The sequence below is a fragment of the Gorilla gorilla genome, chromosome 4, assembly GCF_029281585.2.
Source record: "Gorilla gorilla gorilla isolate KB3781 chromosome 4, NHGRI_mGorGor1-v2.1_pri, whole genome shotgun sequence".
Classification (NCBI taxonomy): Eukaryota; Metazoa; Chordata; class Mammalia; order Primates; family Hominidae; genus Gorilla; species Gorilla gorilla.
Genome location: NC_073228.2, coordinates 82,937,179 through 82,958,106, shown reverse-complemented (window position 1 = coordinate 82,958,106; position 20,928 = coordinate 82,937,179). Strand labels below are relative to the sequence as shown.

The window sequence follows — 20,928 nt, the reverse complement described above, 5'->3', positions numbered from 1 at the left end:
ACACATTCTGTGTGCCTGGCACACAGAAACTCCCAGACTCAGCCACATCCACAGCTCCATCCGTCCTCCCTGACAGCTCTCTGCCATGGACTGCAAATCTCAGCTCCTGCACCACCTCACTCCTCCCTTCTTAGGCCTCAGTGTTCCCATCTATAAATGGATGCAAGTGTACCTACCTCCCAGTGTTGCCGTAAAGCTCCGGTGTGACGATAACTGAAGGAACCCAGCACTGTGCCTGGCCACAGGAGGTGCATGAGGTACACTTACTTCTTTCCCTGCCTACCTACCTAGTCATTCCACAAGTCTGACCTGAAAGGTTTTGAAAACTCTGCTTGGAGCAAGGGATGATCTGTTTGGTCATCAGGAGGCCTGGGCTGGGATGGGAGAGCCTGGCAGGCCAAGGCAGGCATCAGAGGGGGCCAGGCCAGGCTGGAACCTGACTGCAAAGCCTGAGCAGCCTCCACCTACGTCCCCAGGATCACCTTGCTGGGCTCGCCCCTGGCTAGGACATTGTGCCATGTGAAACCTTTGTGGGCCCCAGGGTTGGGGAAGTCTGGGTCTGTGGTTCTGGAGTCTGAGCTGGCAGGCCAGCCCCACCTTCTCCTGAGCTCCAGGCTGGTGGTGCATCCATCACCTCCCTGCCATCTCTGTGTAGATGCCTAGCAGACACCTCTTCTCAACAAACCTGCTCCTCCTCCACTGCCCAGCCTGCCTCCATGCTGCCTGTGGCTCAGACCGAATGTCTGGGGTCACCCTCCGACAGTTCTCCCTCTCACACCCCAGTCTGTTTTCTCTGTAGGTTGCTGGCTGGCTTTGACCTGTACCTGGACCCAATCTGCTTGCACCTCAAAGTGCAGGCGCTCCTCCCTCTGCCTCTTCACTGTTCCCCTAGACATTCCTAGAGTCCACTCTCTTGTCTTCTCAGTACAGCCTACCCTGACCACCACACTTACGATTGCAACCCCCAACACTCGCCACCCTTCTCTTCACTTTTTTCCTCCACAACTCACCACCTACCCTTTCACATACACATAATTTACTTATATAAGTGTATATATATATATATATATACACATATATATATATATACAATATATATATATATATAGATCTTTTTTTTTCTTCCCACCTCCACCACTAGAATGAAGTTCCCATAAGGGTATGAACATTTGCCTGAGTTGCCGCTACCCCTCCCCAGTGCCTAGCCTGGGCCTGGCACACAGTAGGTCTTCAGTAGATCTTTACTGAGGGAACGGATGCAGTTCTACCATTCTCAGGCTCAGAGGGCTTAGCACTGTCTTTGTCAGCAAAGCTCCAATCCTTCAGACTCTGGCCTGGCATCTACTGCCTCCCCCACCCCACCACTAACCCACACTCAGGCCTGCCCTGCCTCTTGACCGCTGGGGGCTGCATAGCTTCTGGGTGTGAGAATATGGTGGCCCCAGGGCCATGACCAGGAAGGTGAGGCCAGGTGGGAGAGATGGGATGACTCCCCTTCCCTATGTGGACTCCCTTTCCCTATGTGGTCTCCACTCTGAACTGGACCCGGAGGGCTGGAAGCAGGAGCTGCCACAGAAACACAGGCAGGCAGGAACTCTCACCCCTCAGGCACACCCCTGGGAAGGGTGGCAGAAAAAGCAGCCCTGGGCAAGGCCCCCTTCTGGAACTCAGCCTCCTCATCTTCCTGGTGGGCCAAGGAGCCTTGCCTCTTGGGTAGTACATGAGGTGTGCTTATCAAAGGGTGTTCAGCCTAGGGTCCTGGGGAGACAGGTAGACTCACCTGCTGCATGACCTCCCGTTTCTGGTTCATGGCGGCCAGGTAGCGCAGAATCAGCTTGGTGGCCTCAGTTTTGCCAGAGCCGCTCTCTCCACTGACCGAGCAAAGGGGCAGAGTGAGCTCCAACCTTTCACTGCCTCTTCTGGGGCACCCTGACTCCCATCATGAAGCAAGAGGATATGTACGGTGGGCCAACCCAGAGGTACCAGGCAATCTTCCGAAGTCCCACAGCAGTTCTGGCCAGATGCAGGCCTGCTACCTAAGGTCCCCCATTTATCCCCCACATAAAGGCAGCCCACTCACCTAATGATTATGCACTGGTTCTGTTTGGCATCGAGCATTTTGGCGAAGGCGAGATTTGCAACAGCAAAGAGGTGCCTGGGGAGACAGGTCATTAGAGCTGGCCCCTGCCTCTAAGCTCCCACACCTCCCAGGGATTGGGCAGGGACCATCCGTATCCAGCCAAACAGCCAATCCTGCCCACCCCTCACCCTGTTGGGGGAATGCTCCCACCCCCATCCTGGTCTGAATGACAGTGGCCTCCAACCTGTAGCTGCGGCCCTGCCTGGGGAGAGACTGTCAGATTGAGTAGGTGGGCTGCCTTTCCCCATTACTTCTGACTCATGGCTGAGGTGCAGCCGGGATCCAGGCTCCCAGAGCAGGGGAAAGAGGGGCCCAAGAGGCCCCAGGGCAGCGCCCCCGAGACACTCACGGGGGATTCTCTCCCAGGGCCCGTCCGTTGTACTGCTGCACCTGCTCCGGCCCATAGATTCCAAACATTTGGTATGGGTTCACCGACACCAGGATGCTCCCAATGTATGTCTGCTGGGCAGACGGTGGCCTCAGCGTCGTGGCTTCTTGCAGACCTCTATGTCCCTCCCTCCCCTATGCTGGGAGCCTGGCTCCCTGTTTCCATCCGGACAGATATCTGGCTGCCTGGACTCAGGATTCGCATCTAGAGCCCTCTCAGCTAGCTGGGCTATGTGCTCTAACAGTGGAATCTCAGGCACTGCACCAGGCTGAGCTGAGAGGAGTCTGGAGTGAGCAAACCCCACAGCCACGATCCTGGGTGGGCTCCTGCCTACTTCATTTGCTCAAGGTTGGGCCCAGGCTCCAGGAACTTTTGGCTCCCGTTGAGGGCAAACCTCCACTGCCTAGAGTGAGGAGTTGGGGAACTCAGGGGATCCTGATGTGGCCAGAGCCCTTCTGGGTGTCCTTGTCTTCCACACTGGCACTGAGCCCCTGGCCCTCTGTTCTGTCATTCTCAGGTCAGAGGCCCCCCTCTGACCCCTCTGGCCATCCCCACTCTGGGGTCCAGGTCTATGGATTCTAGGACTCTGGAAGTTCTATCTGTCAGGTCCCAGATAGTGGGGGTGTCACATATTTCTGGATTCTCCGTCTCCAGCTTTCTGCCTCTGGCATCCACCATTCTTTTTTTTTTTTTTTTGAGATGGAGTCTCGCTCTGTCTGTCACCCAGGCTGGAGTGCAGTGGCGTGATCTAGGCTCACTGCAAGCTCTGCCTCCTGGGGTTCACGCCATTCTCCTGCCTCAGCCTCCCAAGTAGCTGGGACTACAGGCGTGCACCACCTACACCTGGCTAATTTTTTTTTTTGTATTTTTAGTAGAGAGGGGGTTTCACCGTGTTAACCAGGATGGTCTCGATCTCCTGACCTCGTGATCCACCTGCCTCGGTCTCCCAAAGTGCTGGGATTACAGGCGTGAGCCACTGTGCCCGGCCTCTGGCATCCACCATTCTAAGACTGTGTTTTAAGACTTCAGATTTTAGTTCTAGGCTCTGGCATTCTAGGCAGAGGCCACAGGGGCTAGGGCCCACAAGAGAAATCTGTGCGTCCCACCCGGCCCCAGGAGGCAGCTGCCTTCCTGACCTAGGCCCAGGGCAGGGCCAGCCCCAGGCCTTACGTAGATGAGGTTCCGTTCAAATCTAATCTTGAGGTTGGACAGCACAGTGGTTTCCTGGAGGTCTCTAGAAGGGCACAGAGAGAAGCCGTCAGTGCCCCCAGGGCTGGTTCTGGCATGGGTCTCCCTCCCCAACTCAGTGCAGTGCCTTGATCAGATAGGCCTGAATTCAAGTCCTGTTTCTGACACCAACCAGCTAGGAGACCTTGGACAAATTACTTCTCTGTTCTGTGCCTTTTTCTTCATTTGTCCAATGGGTATGATAATCATTGTACCTACTTCATTGGGGGTTTGGGGGACACTCTTACGTAATCACTGTGATTAGACAATGATGCTGACCAACACGGCCCTCATGTTTTGAGTACCTCCAATGTGCTGGCATCCTCACAACAGCCATCCCACTCCCATTTTGTGGATGAGAAACTGAGGTGCAGAGAAACAAAGCGATTTGTGCAACGTCTGCCAGCTGGTGAGTGGTGGGGCTAGGATTTGAACCAAAGTCCGTCTAACTCACAAAGCACACCACATTTAGTCTTTGTGACACTTCATGACTGAGGCTCTGAAAATGTCCTGGGAGGTGAGAGGCAACTGCAGGAGGAGCTGCTCTGGCTGGGAGGGTGGGGACTCCATGGTGACCCCTTGCTGACCCCGCCGGCCCTGCCCACTCACTCCAGCTGTGTCATGTCCTCCACACCATCCTCCCTGTGCTGCTCACGGAACCGCATGGATGGCAGGTTGCGGATGGAGTGCATCTGTGTGAGAGAGAGGCTGTGTCTGCAGGTTGAAGGGCACCCCCCTCCCCCACTGACCCCTGGCTTGGTCATACCTGGGGCCTGCTACCATTGTTGGGGAGGGAACCCCAAGGCCAGGTGGGTCCTGCAGGTCTCCTCATTACAGAATGCTGTGGCCCCCAGAACCTGCATGCGACCCTCACACATGAGACACACGCATACCCTCAGTGCCCAGGCAGGCCCTCCCATGAGCTCCCAAGTGTCCTGCCCTAGGGGGTGAGCAAAGGCATATGCAGGTACATGGGTGCATGGGCCAGCTCCCTCCCAACCGCAACTCTTCCAGCACCAGCAGACCCCATATGTTGGCTTGTGTGACAACTCAAAGGACACTTGTGACCTGGTGCATGGGGCCTCTAGGAGGGCAGAGATGGAGACTGTCTTAGCACCACACCCCCATGCTCATCCTGGGGAAAATGTGTGGACACCTGCATATGGACCCACACTCAATGGCATTTACAGCTCATACAACTCCCAGGCACACAGGTGTTCCTGTAGGCCTGTGGGCACATACGCAGGCCTGTGGGGCCCGGCTGGAGGCACACGGTGTGCAGGCACATGCTCTACCTGTCCACTTGGCACATACATCTGGGCGCACAGTTGGGTCCCTCCCTACCCTGGGGATCTGGTGAATGGAAGTCCTGATGCCACCTTTGGGCTGCAGGGTCTCCTCTGTGAGCACACGTCTGTGCACACGGGCAGAGGGTGGGCAAACAACCCTGACCCCCAGGGATGCCACATCTGCTCAGACCTCATACACTAGCTTTCATCATTTGGCCGTGGTACACACTTGCACACATGCTCAGGCATGCAGGCCTGCGCAGGATCCACATGACTGGGAGCACACATGTGTACACCCTCAGCCTTTCCAATCCCAGCTGCACCCTGAGCAGGCGAGGAAAGAGGACACCAGGAAGGAACCCTGCATGCCTGTCGCTGGACTGCTAAGTAGGGCACAGTGAGTATCACCCTTTCGGCCCTGGCCTCCGGCCCACCCATCTGCCCACGTGCTTGCCAGCAGCCGCAGACCCTGAATAATTCAGCCACTCACGTATTCCAGGGTAAGGAGGACCCAGGCATCCTTGCCCCTCACCCCTAGGCGCCCTGCGCCCCGCTCCCGCAACGCTGCAGCCCACACAGCGCGGGGCACCCGCCGCCGGGGCCAGGGCCCCCTCAGCAGCCAGGCTGCCCCAGTTGCCATTGTTGGGCCCGGCTGGCTGCCTGCTCCGCCAGGCACGGTCTGCAGAGGCTGAGACGCACCTGCTGCCCCTGCTTGCCCCGCCCACCACCCCGGCATCCTGAGAGAGGCTCCGGTGACCACGCACCTCAGCCAAGGGCCACCCAGCATCAGGCTCGAGTTCCACCTTGAGTGTGGCAGCCAGGCATGGGCTGGGCACCCATCCGAAAGGCTGCCTACCCTGCACCCCACATGGGGTTCCAGAAGGACTCCTGGTTCAGTTTTCCCTCTGCAATGAGGAGTCTGGAAGTTTGGATCCTGAGCCCCTCACCCTGACCTATTCCAGAATCCTGCAGCCCAGGGGACTTCAAAGGGCAGCAAAAACCCTGAGGAAACAGGAGGCTCTAATTTGGGGGAGGGTCAGTAGGAGGCAGGAGGAACCGCAGAGACCTGGATGTGCGGTGGAACAGGATGGATAGGCATGTCCGGCAGTTTCACATCTGGCTTGGCCAAAATCTCTGAGGGGAAGTTAGGGGCCAGACCTGTCATCCAGATTGGATCAGGGCAGGGCTGCCCAGGGCCCAAGCCAAATATGAACAAAGATCTTTCCCCAGTGACCTGGAAGCAGTTTCCCACCTCTCTGTCCTGTGCCTGCCTGTGCTGGGCATCCCCTTGTTCAACCCTCCAGAGGTTCTGGGAGGTCCAGGCTGTTCTCCCCAACTTACAGACCCAGAGACTGAGGCCCCAGCAAGCAGCCTCTCTCCAAGGTTGCACAAGGCTCCTCAGGCTGTCTCTCTTGCCCTGTTTCCTAGGCCAGAACCCTCAAACCCTCCCTGTAATCTGTGCCTCCATACCTTGTTCCGCCAGCTTGTGGGGCCGACCTCCTCCCAGGAGCCCCTAAGGGACAGGCAGGCAGCTCCAGGGCCCAGGTGGCAGGACTGGGGATGGGTGTGTACTCGTGGCCAGGGTCCATAGGCATCTGCCCGAAGCCAGAGGCAGGAGCAGCGAAGACTACAGGCTCTTGGCTTGGGGTCCTGGGTGGGCTGGACTCGAGGCTTCAGGGTTGCAGGCCCAACTCGCTGGAAAGAGCTCAGCTTCTGCACACGAGGCATGACCACAGCAAAACGCCCAGGGGCTGCCTGGCGCCGTTCACCCGCCTTGGGCAGGGGCTCTGGGGCCCTGATGGGCGCCAAGGGGGCTGCGGCTTGGGGCAGTGTTCCCCAGCGGTGCCATGGTGGCCATGTGGCCCTGGTCTGGTCACACGCAGCCAGTGGGTATGAGAGGCTGGGCCTTAATGTCTTTTGCTCTGGGAGGACATCCTTGGGGGCAGTGACATCCTTGGGGGCAGTGACATCCTTGGGGGGAGTGACATCCTTGGGAGGTGCTGGGGTTGGAGGCTTGGTCTCTGCTGGCAGTTGGGGGTCCCCCAGGGTGGCCTCTTCTTCAGGCTTCTCAGGGGTTGGGCCAGCTGATTTGGTGAGCTGTCCAGGCCCCGGCTCATGGTGTCTGCCCAGGAAGACCCTGGTCATATCAGCAGCTGGATCCTCAGGCTGGAGGGTGGGGGATGGCACAGGGCCCAGGAGCTGGAGAAAGGGGTTTTCCGGCACAGGGGGTGGCCTGGAAAAGCCTCGGCGGCTGACTGCACCTCCTGGCCAGGGAGAGGGTGGGCGTTGGGTGGGAGGCATGTCCACGTCCCAGCTGGGGGCCAGTGGGGGCACGGTCCAGGGTGTCTCTGAGTCCTCGGGTTCTCGCGGGCTCTCCCGGTGTTCCAGGGGCGCCCGCCAGGCCCCGGCCCTGGGCGGTCGGTGGAAGGGCAGGCGCACTTGCGGCTTCACAGCCCGAGTGGGTGGCTCGCTGAGGCGCCGCCACGTGTGCGGGAGGCGCGAGGGCAGATTCAGCGAGCGGCGCCGCGGGCTGTGGCAGAGCCCCAGGGGCGGTGAGGGCGGCCTGGGTGAGCCCGGCAGCGGCGAGCCGGGTGGGCCCAGGCGCCCAGCGGCTCGGCGTGGGGCTGGGGACTCCTGCAGCGAGCGGGGCCGGCGGGCCGGGGGCGGGAAGGGCGGCTGGAAGGGGCCCGTGCGCAAGGACAGCTGAGGCGACGGGGGCGCCAAGGGTGAGCAGTAGCCGAGGCCCGGCGAGCTCCTCAGCGAGAGCTGGGGCGAGGCCAGCGGTGACCAAGCTCGCCTCCGCGACGCCCGTGGAGAGGCCCCGGGGAAGCCGAATGCCGCCCCTCTCCGGCGGGAGCCCCTGAACGAGGGTCGGGGCCCTGGGAAGGCTAGTAGGTCGGGGGGCACCTCCGGGCTCACGGCAGGGGGCTCCACGAAGGCCCACCAGCTGGCCTGCGGCGCCGGTGGCACGTGCGCTGGGGCGGCCCAGGGCGGCGGGTGGCGGCGGAGGGAGCCGTAGGGCGAGGCCGGCCGGGGCAGGCCCGAGAGCGCTGGGGAGAGCGGCGGCGCGGGCGGGGGCCCGGGGCTTGGGGGCCGCGGGGGCACGGGCGGAGACAGGAGCGCGCTCCTGGGCGCGGGCTGTGGCGCGGGAGGGCGGCGCGCGTCGTTGCTGCAGCGAGCGCGCGGCTGGGCCCTCCTCAGCACGATGGGCGTGCCGGGCTTCTCGGGGTCCATGCCAGCCAGCTTGTAGCCGAAGCGTTTGTAGGCCGCCTCCCTGACAGCAGGGCCGCCTGCCTGGGCCTTCTGGCTGCCCCTGAGCCGCGCGATGGGCTTCTTCTCCGACAGCGTCTTCTTGAGGAACCGCGCAAGCGAGGTGGCAGGGCGAGGCACGGGGCGGCCAAACTCAGGGCCGAAGCCCAGGCCCCGGTGGGCGCCGAAGGCCGACAGCGCGCGCTGGAGGTTGCGCTGGCGCGGCGTGAGGAAGCCCCAGAAAGGGTGGCCGTAGGGCACAGCGGAAACCGGGGGCAGCTCCTCCTCGTCCTCTTCTTCGTCCGCATCCCCCAAGGGTAGAGGAATGTCCAGAGAGGGTGGCAGGGGCACCTCCAGCTTCTCCTTCCCAAACAGCTTCACCTGGGGTCGCGGGAAGAGGCGGAACTTGCGGATGAGGGACAGCTTGGACCTGGCGGGCTTATCCATGCCTTGCTGCTCGAAGAAGGCGGCGCTGGGCAGGCGGAAGGAGGTCCCCTGACGCTCTGCGCCCGCGTCCTCAGGCTCCTCCAGCTCGGCGATGTCATCCATGGCGTGGGCATACGGGTTGTGGGGCGACGGGATGGGCGGTGGTACCCAGGGGTACACAAAGGCCGAAGCCGACTCCTCCGGGTAAAAATAGGGCACCTCGGGGGGGTAGATGGCCTCGTCCCCACCGCCATAGACGCCTTCGGCATAGGGGACGGTGTAGTGGACTCCGTAGGGATCAAAGTAGGGTACATCGTAGGGAGTGTGGTATGGGAGGTCATAGGGTGGGTATGGCGCGTCGTACGGCGCATAGGGATCCAGGTAGTAGCCATAAGGGTGCGCCTCGCCCTCGTACCCATCGTGGTAGCTGTAAGGAGACGAGTACCCCGACAGGGGCGCATATGTGGGTTCGTAATCGTCGTAGCCGTAGCCGTAGGTGTACCCCGGATCAAAGGGGCCACCGTAATAGTCGGGGTGATAGTAGTCGTAGGGATCCTCGGGCGGGTACCCGTAGTAGTGGTCGCCGTAGGGTGGCCAGGCCAGGCTGTAGGGGCCGAGGCCCGCCAGGTAGGGTTCCTGCTCCTCGTAGCGGTGGAGTGACTGCCGGTCGTAGTAGTCGTCGCCGTCGCGGTGATAGTCATAATACTCGCCCAGGTCCTGGAAGCCCTCAAGCCCGTACAGCGACTTGCGGGAGCCCGAGTGATGGAACGGGGCCTCGTCCTCGAAGGGCAGGAAGCCCAGGGGCTCGCCTGACGCGTAGATGCTGCGGCTGCGGGGGAACCTCCGGAGCCGGCCCCCGGGCCGCAGGATCTCGGCACCGGACGGGAAGGGGAGTTTGCGGGAGCCCATGCGGGAGCTCGAGCGCTGCAGCCAGGCGTCCACTGTGGCCTGTTTGCTGCCCGACTCCTCGGCCTTCTTGAGGAGGAACTTTTTTGTGAGCCAGTTGATGGCCGTGGACGCCTTGCTGAGTGACCGGGCGCGCGGCCGCAGGCGGCCGTAGCCACGGCGGCCTGGGAAGCGGATCACCATGAAGGACGGCTTCTTGCCCTTCATCGCCCGCTTCTTCTTGCCCATGCGCATCTGCGTCATGAGCTTTGACGTGGACTTGAGCACGGTGCGGGCCTTCTTCTTGCGCTTGGTCTTCTGGGGGCCGGTGTGGAGGCCCCAGAAGAAGGCCGAGGCGCTGCGGAACTGGCCCTTCTTGGAGATCTTGGGTGTACGGTCGCGGAAGCCCATGAACAGCCGCGACGTCCCCTTCAGGCTCCGTTTGGGCTTCTCCGGCTCCGGTGCCTTCTTCCCCTTCTTCCCTTTCTTGGCTTTCTTCTCCTCATCTTCCTCCTTTGCCATGGTGGCTGCCTGCTCTCTACGGGGCCTGGGGCCGGTGTCACGGGCTCAGGGACTTGGAGACACAGGGACCTGCTCGGTCTCTTGCCCGCGGCTGGACACGCGGCCTCCTCGGGCTGGGAGCAGACCGGACTGGCCCCAGGTGGCGTGGGGAGGGCCGAGCCAGGATTCCGGGAGGGCGGATCCATAATTCATCTCCTCTAGAGCGCCTTGGGTTTCACCCTAGAGCAGTAGTGGAAAGTGTGTGGGTGTTGTTTACCGGGATGGGGAAGCCTGCCTATGAGGCCTGTGCTGGGGGAGACATTCTGGCCTCGGAGTCGTCATGGCAACATCAGTGCTCATCCTGGTTAGGGCCTCCCTGGGCCACAGCTGGCTCAACCCCATGAAGGGAGCCCTTGGGTCACTTCGGCTTCACAGAGGAAGACATTGAGCCACAGAGATGGAATGCCACCTGCCCTAAATCACCAGCACACCTGCACTGGGCCAGAAGTGGGACCTAGGGTGGGATGGTCAAAGCCCACCAAGTCATCTTGGAGGAGAACTTTGAACCCTCTAGGTCCTAGGCAAGGGAGGAGGGGAATGGGCAGAGCAGGTGCTGGGCTGCGGTCAGTGTAACAGGAGCTGGCTGGCTCTTGGGAGCTGAATAATACATGGGGTGGGGAGCCAGGCTGCCGGCTCAGAAGGCAGGGCAAGGAGGGGTGTTTCAGTGGAACTCCACTTGTGTGTGTGTGTGTATGTTGGGTGGGGGGGCAGGGGTAGAGAGGCAGAAATGGAGGGTGGGTCAGGCCTGGCTCAGACCCTAGGCTCTGTCACTGACTGGCTGTGTGGGTCCAGGAGAGTCCTTGTCCTCTCTGGGCCTCAGTTTCCTCTGAAGAATGGGAGTGATAAGCTATGCCCCATCTCCTTCACCAAAAGGAAGCAAGACCTGATGGAGCTGCTGGGTAACTGGAGATGCCTCCTGCTGGCTCCTTTCTGGGGTCCCTGCCTAGCCCTGTCCTCTCCTCTTACTTTCTGCCCTGGCTGAGTAGGCTGTGGCCATGTGGTTACTGCCTTCTCTGGGCATAGCTGATTGCTTCATATGGCCTGACCTAAGGCTGCATGTCCAAAGTCTGGTTGGTGGCCAGTCTAACTCACTTTTGAGAACCTGCACTAAAAGAGGTAGGGGGTGGGAAAAACTGGACAGGCCAGCGGGGGTGGGGAGTGGCAGCTCTGAGACCTGAAGCCTCAGAACCAGCTCTCCTCCTCCTCTTCCTCCTCAAGATGGACGTCAGTTAACATCAAGCTCCCTACTCACTGAACTCTGGTTCAGTCTTTCGGTCCCTGAGCTAATTCTTTGGTTGTTTAAGGTTTAGCGTACGAGACCCCAGAGCAGCAAGGTTCTGGCCCTGGTTCTGCCACTTGCCAGCTCCACGCCCTCAGATCAGTGGCTTCAGAGCCTCAACGTGCTCAGCGGTGAAACAGGGACAGGGTGAGGCCTTCCCAGGTAAGTGGCAGGAGCAGAGAGGGGACCATGCAGCAGGTGAGGTCTCCCCCTCTCTGTCTGCCTCTTCCCCCTGCTCACTTTCTCTGGCTCTTCACTTTCCTCTTCTTCCTGCTCCTTCTCCCCAAGATTCACCTGGAGCCAGTCAGTGCCCAGCCACTCAGAGGAGTTGCACCAGGGGCTGTTGGTGCCTGGTGCAGGCAGTCTCACAGGGATGGGGAGTGGGGCTTGATGGAAACCAGAGAAATTGGATGGAGGGCTTTTGGAGCGAGTTAGGGGATATGTGCAGTGGGCCTCCTGCAGAGCAGGAGTTTGAGGGGCTGCCCACTCTCCCTTCTGTTTTTGGGCAGTGGCTCTTGCCCGCTTGAGGAAAAATGAAGGACGGGGCAATGTTCTTTCTTTCTTTTTTTTTTTTTTTTTTGAGACAGAGTCTCGCTCTGTTGCCCAGGCTGGAGGGCAGTGGTGCAATCTCGGCTCACTGCAACCTCCGCCTCCCGGGTTCAAGCAATTCTTGTGCCTCAGTCTCCCAAATATCTTGGATTACAGGCATGTGCCACCACGCCTGGCCAATTTTTGTATTTTCAGTAGAGACGGTTTTTACCATGTTGGCCGGGATGGTCTCGAACTCCTGATCTCAGGTGATCCACCAACCTTGGCCTCCCAAAGTGCTGAGATTACAGATGTGAGCCACGGCGCCCAGCCGAGACATTCTTTCAGAGCCTGGAGATATCAACAACTGCCCCAGCTCCTCTTGGAGCCAGTTTCCAGAGTGAGGCCCCAGTCAGGTGTGTTGCACAGTGGTCTCATGGGACTCTCACTGCAGGTCTGTGAGATATGAGCTATTAGTATATCCATTCTCCAGATGAGGAAACTCAGACTCAAAAGATGAAGGGACTTGCTCGAGGCCACCTGGCTTGGGAAGGTAGAACCCAGGCCTGGCCGGGTCCAGAGCTACCTCCCTTACTAGGCCCTCCTGCCCACTGAGCTCCTGGGTCATCACTGGGTTTAGAGTGGCTTAGGACACTGGGCAGAGCCAGGAGCATAGTCTTGCTAACCCCAGAACCTGCTCCTGCCTGGAGGGGGAGGGCCCTGACCAAGCCACTGGGCAAACCAGAGCCCAGCTGGGCCTCCAACAGGCACCAAGGCCTCTCCAGTGCTTGCCCACTGCTACCCCAACCTGGATTCCTCAGTCAGCCTGGCCCCTTTCCCTAAGGGTCCTGAGCCAGCATTTACTCACTCACCCATTCATTCAAAAGCCTCTGTGGGAAGTGTGCTGCATGCTAGGCACCGTCTAAGTGCTGGGACACAGCTGTGAACAAAACAGAGAAAAACCTTGCCCTCATGCAGTTACCATATGTGGGTGGAGAGAAAGCCAATAAACATGGAAAATCAGTAACAGATAATGGGGCGTAAGTGCTGTGGAAGGGACAGCAAGAAGTGGGGGTGTGACATTAAACAGGAAGTCAGGGAAGGCCTAGTGGCTATGGGGCCATTGAGAGAGCCTGTGGGCAGTGCACAGTCCCAAGCAGGTGGAGGAGCAGCCAGGCCAGGTGGCTGGAGGGCAGTGGGGGTGCACTGGGTGGTGAGGTCAGAGTTCAGGGGCACACGTGCAGGGCCTGTGGGCCACAATGAGGGCTTGGCTTCGACTGCCAGTGAGGCAGGAGCCGTGGGAGGAGGGTTTTGGCAGAGAAGGGATGGAATTCGACCTCAGTCTTTTTTTTTTTTTTTTTTTTTTTTTGAAACTGAGTCTCGCTGTGTTGCTCAGGCTGGAGTGAGATGGTGCACTCTTGGCTCACAGCAACCTCTGCCTCCCAGGTTTAAGCAATTCTCCTGCCTCAGCTTCCCAAGAAACTGGGATTACAGGCACACACCACCACGCCCAGCTAATTTTGTATTTTTAGTAGAGACAGGGTTTCACCATGTTGGCCAGGCTGGTTTCGAACTCCTGACCTCAGGTGATCTGCCTACCTCGACCTCCCAAAGTGTTGGGATTACATCCGTGAGCCACCAAGCCTAGCCTCGACCTCAGTCTTGATAGCAGCCTCTACTGCTATGGGAGAAGTGGCTGCAGGAGTGAGGGTGAAGGCAGGGAGGCCAGCATGGAAGCTTCTATGGAGGTCCTCCTGCACCAGGCTGCCAGCGGTTAAAGTGTGGAGAAGTGGTAGGATGCTGGGGACATGTGGCAGGTAGGACTGACAGGATTTGATGATGGGGATGAGGCAGGGTGCAGGAATGGCTCCCAAGTTTCCTTACTGAACATCAGGGAGAATGGAGAGGCCGTCAGGTCATTGGCCAGGATGAGGAAGGCTGCAGGCAGAGCAAATTGAGGAGGTAGGGCCCAGGATCCAGCTTTGGGCACTGGGCACTGCTGGGGGGCCATCACAGCCACCAGGGCTGGTGACATCAGTTAGGGAGTCATTGGCATCTAGATGGCATTGAAGCCACAGCTCTGGAGGATGACACCAGGGAATGAGTATAGAGGGAAGAGAGGCCACGGAATGAGCCGCAGGGCTGCAGTGCTTAGGAGCCAAGGAGGCAGTGAGTGAGCACCACGAAGCCAGCCAGAGGAGGAGGTAGAGGCCCAGGAGGGAGTGGGGTCCTGGGGGCTGCACAGGAGGGCGGGACTGCTATGACAGATGGGACTGCTATGACAGATGAGCATGTTAGTCAAGAATGGAGAGCTGACTAATGGATGCAGCTCCTTAGAGCTCCAGGGGTGACTGTGACAAGAATGGTCCCAGTACAGTTGCAGGGGCAAGGGAAGTTACACCTGATGGAAGAGGTTTCAAGAAAGACAGGACCAGGGCCAGGTGCAGTGGCTCATGCCTGTAATCCCAGCACTTTGGGAGGCCAAGGCGGGTGGATCATATGAGGTCAAGAGTTCGAGACCAGCCTGACCAACATGGTGAAACCTCATTTCTACGAAAAATACAAAAATTAGCTGGGCGTGGTGGCGCATGCCTGTAATCGCAGCTACTCAGGAGGCTGAGGCAGGAGAATCACTTGAACCTGGGAGGCGGAGGTTGCAGTGAGCCAAGATGAAGCCATTGCACTCCAGCCTGGGCAACAAGAGCAAAAACTCCGTCTCAAAAAAAAAAAAAGGACTGTGGTGGTCACAAGGCGGGCACACTTGTGAGCATACTAAAACCACAGCATTGTACACTTTGATGGGTGAATTGTATGGAGTGCGGATTATATATTGATTGTTTTAAAAAAGAAAAAGGACAAGAGGGAGGGAGGGAAGGAAGGAAGCAAGTAATCCACCCCTGGGGATCTCTCTTACACGTCCTTATGGGTAAGGACACACAAACAGAGCTGCTCGTTGCTGCAGTACACCACAATGCATTCCAGGATGGAACACAACACAGCTATAACAAGGAATGTGGACGATCTCTGTGTCCTGATAGGGAGCGATCTCCAGGACCTGCTAGTGCAGGAAGCAGACTGCAGAACAGCCTGTTGACTACAGTGTTTACTGAGGCCTTTCTGTAGGAAGTGTGTGTGTGTGTGTGTGTGTGTGTCAGGGGAGGTGGTAAGAATATAAGTTTGTATTCTTATGTTTGCCTTTTTTTTTTTTTGAGACAGTCTCACTCCGTCAACCGGGCTGGAGAGCAGTGGTGCGATCTCAGCTCACTGCAACCTCCACCTCCTAGGCCTCAGCTTCCTGAGTAGCTGGAATTACAGGCATGCACCACCATGCCTGACTAATTTTTGTATTTTTAGTAGGGACAGGGTTTTGCCATGTTGGCCGGGCTGGTCTTGAACTCCTGGCCTCAAGTGATCTGCCTACCGCATCCTCCCAAAGTGCTGGGATTATAGGCATGAGCCACTGAGCCACCATGCTCAGCTTGTGTTTGCTTTTTTATTTCTATATTAGAAATACTGCAGCCAGGAGCAGTGGCTCATGCCTGGGCACTTTGAGAAGCTGAGATGGGAGGAGCCCAGGAGTTTGAAACTAGCCCAGGCAATATAACGAGACCCTGTCCCTAGATAACAAACCGAAAAATTACAGGTGGCAAGCACCTGTAGGCCCAGCTACTCAGGAGGCTGAAGTGGGAGGATCGCTTGAGCCAGGATTTTGAGGCTGCAGTGAGCCGTGATCATGCCACTGCACTCCAGCCTCTGACACAGAGCAAGACTCTGTGTCAAAACAAACAAAAGAAATACAGCGCCAGGTGTGGTGGCTCATACCTGTAATCCTAGCACTTTGAGAGGCCAAGGTAGGCTGATTACCTGAGCTCAGGAGTTCGAGACCAGCCTGGGCAACACGGTGAAACTCCATCTCTACTAAAATACAAAAAAATTAGCTGGGTGTAGCAGCGTGCGCCTGTAGTCCTAGCTACTTGGGAGGCTGAGGCAGGAGAATTTCTTGAACCCGGGAGGCGGAGGTTGCAGTGAGCTGAGATCATGCTACTGCACTCCGGTCCAGGCGACAGAGTGAGACTCCGTTTAAAAAAATAATAATAATACAGCAAAAGATACACAAGAAATTAATGAGAATAGTTATCTCACTGTAAATCTTTCTATATTAGTTTGATTTTTATCCATATGAATGCATTTCTGAGTCAAAAACCAAAAAAAAAATGTAACATTTAAAAGTGTAAATGTGGGCCAGGCGCGCTGGCTCACACCTGTAGTCCCAGCACTTCAGGAGGCCGAGGCAGGTGGATCACTCGAAGCTAGGAGTTCAAGACCAGCCCAGACAATATGGCAAAACCCTGTCTTTACTAAAAATACAAAAATCAGCCGAACATGGTGGTGCACACCTGTAATCCCAGCTACAGATGTGCACAGTGTGGTGGCTGAGGCAGAAGAATCACTTGAACTCAGGATGTGGAGGTTGCAGTGAGCCGAGATTGCACCACTGCAATCCAGCCTGTGTGACAGTGCGAGACCCTGTCCCCCACCACCCCCCAAAAAAGTGTATATGTGAAAATGGAAAAAAAAGGGATTGGAGACTGAGTGGAAACACCACTTTAGAGGGGCTCTCAGGAAGAATGTCAGGGACCTGAGATGTCACAGGTCCAACCCCACCCCCACCCCAGCGTCATGTAACATTTGTTACATTTGTTGAAAGTGAGGCAGAGAGAGGTCAGAGACTTGCTGGAGAGAAGCAGGGCAGGGCTGGCCCTTCAGGCCCAAGAGCACCTCCCAGAGCCATACCTTCTGTCTGCCCCAAGTAGGGGAGCCTTGTCTGTCTGTACAGAAGAAAGGCTGAGAGGCCACCATTCTCTAGTGGGCTTGCCCAAGTCCTACCTCAAAGCCTCAGGCAGGCATCTTTCCACTGCAAAGTCCCATTGTCCAGATGAAGAACCTGCCTCTCAGAGAGGCAAGCCCAGCTCTAGCCCAGGGGACGTGGAGCCCAGTGGCTCAGAGCTCTGGGTCAGGTCTCATTCCTCTCCTGGATCTGACCCATAGCAAGTCATGCAGCCTCAGCGTTGGAGTCTCCTCATCTGTGAGTGTAGATGCCTCCCTTACCAGGGCTGACCTGGGCATTACATGAGATAGCAGAGAGCCAGGCACAGTGGCTGGCCTGGGCAAGCAGCTGTTGTTATGACTGCCAACATCGTTGCTACAGGCTGCCGCCTGTCTGCTCTGAGTGAGGAGGTCTGGGTGACTGCTGGCAGCAAGTCCTGCCCACCTGATCCCTCCTGGTCTCTGGGTCCCAGGCTTGACCTCAGGATAGTAGCCAGCTGAGGCTGCCCCTTCTCTGGTAGGTTCCAGGTCCTGCCTTCCTCTCAGGGTCCCCATCCTCTGTGCAGGCACAGAGCGGGTGTCAGGGAGCAAGTCTCTCATTCATTCATTCCTTAAATATTACTTGTGCATTAGTTGTGCATCTATTATGTGCTAAGCACTGTGCAGGGCACTTGGGGTTCGCAGAGTTGAGTGGAACCAGACATGATCTCTGCTCTCATGGAGCTCCCTGTGTTGTAGGGGACACAGACTTTGTTTTTTTTTCTTTTGAGACAGGCTCTGGTTCCATCACTCAGGCTGGAGTGCAGTAACATAATCACAGCTCACTGCAGCCTCAAGCTCCCAGGCTCAAGCAATCCTCCCACCTCAGCTGCCCAAGCAGCTGAGACTACCGAGGTGTGCTACCACAGCTGGCTAATGTTTTTTTGTTTTTTTGTAGAGACAGGGTCCCACTATGTTGCCCAGGATGGTCTTGAACTCCTTGCCCCCGGGCAATATTCCTGCCTCAGCCTCCCAAAGTGTTGGGTTTACAGGTATGAGCCACTGTGCCCATCCTGGATGCAAACTTTAAGCAAAGAGTCACATCAACAAGAAGAGCTGTGAAGGTCCGGGCATGACTCACAGATGCCCAAACACTGCACTGGAGGTCAAGGAAGATTCTCCTGACAAGGCAACCCTGAGCCAAGATCTGAAGGATAAGAGGGAGCTTATAACATGGAAGAAGGAACAGTATTCCTGGCAGGTGGAACAGCATGTGCAAAGGCCAGGTGGTAAGAGGGGCTTCAAGGACAGTCCTATGGCTGGAGCAGAGTGATTGAGGGCATGTGAAATGAGAGGTGGCCAGGGTGGCAGGCAGGGACTAGCCCAATGGCCGTGAAAGGGATGGGACTTTGGTCACTGTTCCGCATTTCCAGATGTTTACTATGTGCCAGGCTTGGTACTAAATGCTTTTCTGGAATATCTCACTAGATTCTCACATAGATGAAGGGCTTGATCTTAGAGAGGTTAGATCCCTCAGCCGAGAGCCCACAGTGAGGAAGCCATGGGGCCTGTGTCCCTGACTGCAAGACCTGTGCTCAGAACGGCCAGGCCACACAGAGCTCAACTCTCACTACAACCTCCTGAAGTCGGTGTGATTACTCTTCCCACTTTACAGATGAGGACATGGGCCCAGAGAGGTTATGTGAGTGACACAGCTTGAAGGTGGAGTTAAGCCTGGGCAGTCTGGCTTCAGAGTGTCCACAGTCTCAACCACTGCCTCACATGGCTTCTTAGAAAATATTATAAAAAGAAGCTCGAGCTGCCATGTGGAAAAGAATGGAGAGGGGACAACGACACAGCTGGGAGCATGCTATGATGGTGTACAGTGGACACATTCAGGATGAGGTAAAACAGGCTGGCCCTGGTGAGAGGCTAGATGGGGCTGGGATGAGGGTGGAGACAAGTAGTCTTGGGGTTGGCTTGGTGCAGCTGGGGGGTGCGGGGAGTGTCTCTGAGGTGAGGCCGGGGGTATGGGAATGCCATGTTTGGTCTGGGACACGGTGGGCTTGGGATGGCTACAGGACAGTGCAGTGGAGAGTCAAAAAGGCTGCTCGGACCCAGGTCTGGCGAGATGGAAGCTGGAGGTCAGGTGAGCTGTCTAGGAGAGGGACAGAGTGGGAAGGAGAGGGTCTCGACTCGGCTTTCTTGCCAAAGGAGGGTTCCGAAATGAGAAACTGTGGAATCTAAGCTGGAGAGGAAGAAAGATGGAGAATGAGTGAATGCACAGGTGTGGGACAGACCGATGAATATTCATGTCTTTGGCTCCTATGTACCTGAGTCTTCTAAAGCTGCAGGCCATACTACCCCCAGGAGGCTGCAGGGATGCCAGCCGGGAGATGAATGCAACTCTGCTGCCTGGGCATTCGCCTGAGTGAGGGTGCAGACCCCTGCCTGTGATCATCAGGGAGGGTGATGAGAACAAGGTGGCTGACAGGGTGAGGCCCAAGCCTGGAGCTTACCCAGGTGCGGGGATGGGAGGGTCAGAGACCTTTGGGGGGACTTAGGGAGCTTCCCTGGCCCTAAGGGCACCGCAAGCTGCCACTTCACACTGACCTGGGCATACGCAGCTGCAGGATCCCTTGCTCGCTCTCTCACAAGCAAATGTAGACTGCACAACCATCCTGACCACAGATCCAGAAAGCCCAGGACATAACAGAGCCGCAGTGCCTGCCCTGATCCACGTGGACACAGATCTAGCCCAGGAACAAGCCCATCCACGGTGAGGAACTTGTGGCCCAGTGGCTGGAGCCTCTCACCTGAGCCCTCACTGCCTGAGGACCCCCAGCCTCTGGCCTCATTTCCCACCCTTTGCCAGCCAGCCTTGGGGACAAAACAGGCCTGGATCTAATCCAAGGTCTGGACTCACCCTGACACCCTGTGAACTCAAGGCCTTCCCTACCTCACCCTGGGCCCAGAGCCCCTACCTGTAAAGTGGAAGTGGGAATGGCCACCAGCCAGGCAGAAACCCTCACTTAGGGCCTCATGGCCAGGCATCAGGAGAGTCAGGAGAGGGGCCAAGGTAAGCCACGGAGGCCCTGCCTGTCTTGGTATCCCACCATCGTCAGGAGGGGACTGCATGGGCATCACACCCCTCACAGATGAACAAAGTGAGGCAGAGAAGGGCCTCAAGATGAGTTAGGGGCGAGGCCCCAGCTCTGCTGCTGCCCCTTCCCTTATCACCCCTGCAGCCTGGGATGCGAGGGTGGCCAGTGACAGACCCCAAGGACTCTAGGCTAAGGTCTCCTTACCTGCGTCCTGTGGCCTGCTCCCCGCCTGCATGCCGCCTCATGGGGTCCTCTGGCTGGCCCAGGAGCACGGTTGGCCCAGCAGAGCAGCTCAGTGTTATGGGGAAGGGAGGCCCAGCCCACCACGCCGACCGCCTGGGGCCCTATGTATATTTAATGATGTCTATTATTCCTGTTTTGTCTCTGGAAAGGAGTGAGCAGCTGACAGGGGAGCCACGAACAGCCTGGAGAGCTGAGCATGGGCCTGCTCCACACTCCAGCGGGGCCCGAGGCCCCCGGGAACTCTACCCCTCCTGGCAGCCTCACAGAACCTGCTGCATCCATCTCAAAAGGCATACCTCCTCCAGGAAGCCTTCCCCGCTGCTCAGAGGTCTTAAATCCAGGGTCTGCACTCACAAACCGTGCAGCCTACACCAGCTTCTGGGGGACAGCAGAATACTGTGGGGGGCCTGGCACATGGTAGGCACTCATCGAGCCCCTGCCAGCCCCTCTACTCCTGACTTCTGAGGCAACAGGAAATGACCCGCCACCTTGTTCTCACAGAGCCTCCCTGCCAGCCCAGATGGTCACAAGGGCCTCCTGGGATGCTGCCCACCTTGGCAGCCAGGCCCCTCCGGAGGGGCCAGTCTGGGCCTGACACCCCCGAACACCAACCCCCTGGGCAGAGCCTCCCTGTGCCTGGGTGAGGAACCCTGCATTCTCCTTGCCACACAAGGCCTGGGTCTGCCTTGGGGTCCAGGCTGCACCCTCTCCGACCCCCAGGCCCAATGCCTGACCTGTGCCCACCTGACTCAACCTGGCTACTGTTCAGCAAGTTTACAAAGTGTTCTCAGTCTGAACAGGAA

At 57.8% G+C, this 20,928-nt stretch overlaps 1 protein-coding gene and 1 long non-coding RNA gene across 6 annotated transcripts in view; one reads left to right on the top strand and one right to left on the bottom strand.

Annotated features, from left to right (window-relative positions):
• MYO15A (myosin XVA) overlaps positions 1–20,154 on the bottom strand; it is a 73,205-nt gene extending 53,051 nt beyond the window's left edge. The window contains exons 1-7 of one of the 2 annotated variants that reach the window (XM_031011040.3): positions 20,087–20,154; positions 6,515–10,345; positions 4,365–4,447; positions 3,699–3,762; positions 2,490–2,599; positions 2,081–2,155; positions 1,781–1,871 (exon numbers count right to left, since the gene is read on the bottom strand). In XM_031011040.3, the coding sequence (XP_030866900.3) occupies positions 1,781–1,871; positions 2,081–2,155; positions 2,490–2,599; positions 3,699–3,762; positions 4,365–4,447; positions 6,515–10,126 (4,035 nt within the window). In that variant the 5' untranslated portion in view covers positions 10,127–10,345; positions 20,087–20,154. Of the gene's footprint in view, positions 1–1,776; positions 1,872–2,080; positions 2,156–2,489; positions 2,600–3,698; positions 3,763–4,364; positions 4,448–6,514; positions 10,346–20,086 lie in introns of those variants that run through there. The other variant, XM_031011041.3, reaches the window with a different exon arrangement.
• On the top strand, positions 11,357–20,862 carry LOC109027017 (uncharacterized). 4 transcript variants are annotated; one of them, XR_010133865.1, is made up of 4 exons: positions 11,357–11,606; positions 18,454–18,683; positions 19,117–19,557; positions 20,275–20,862. It is a non-coding gene; the product is annotated as an uncharacterized lncRNA (long non-coding RNA). The 4 variants fall into 4 exon arrangements; XR_010133863.1 differs by lacking the exon at positions 11,357–11,606 and adding an exon at positions 17,333–18,067; XR_010133864.1 differs by lacking the exon at positions 11,357–11,606 and adding an exon at positions 17,334–18,067 and having other exon boundaries at positions 19,149–19,557.
• The last annotated feature ends 66 nt before the right edge of the window (positions 20,863–20,928 follow it).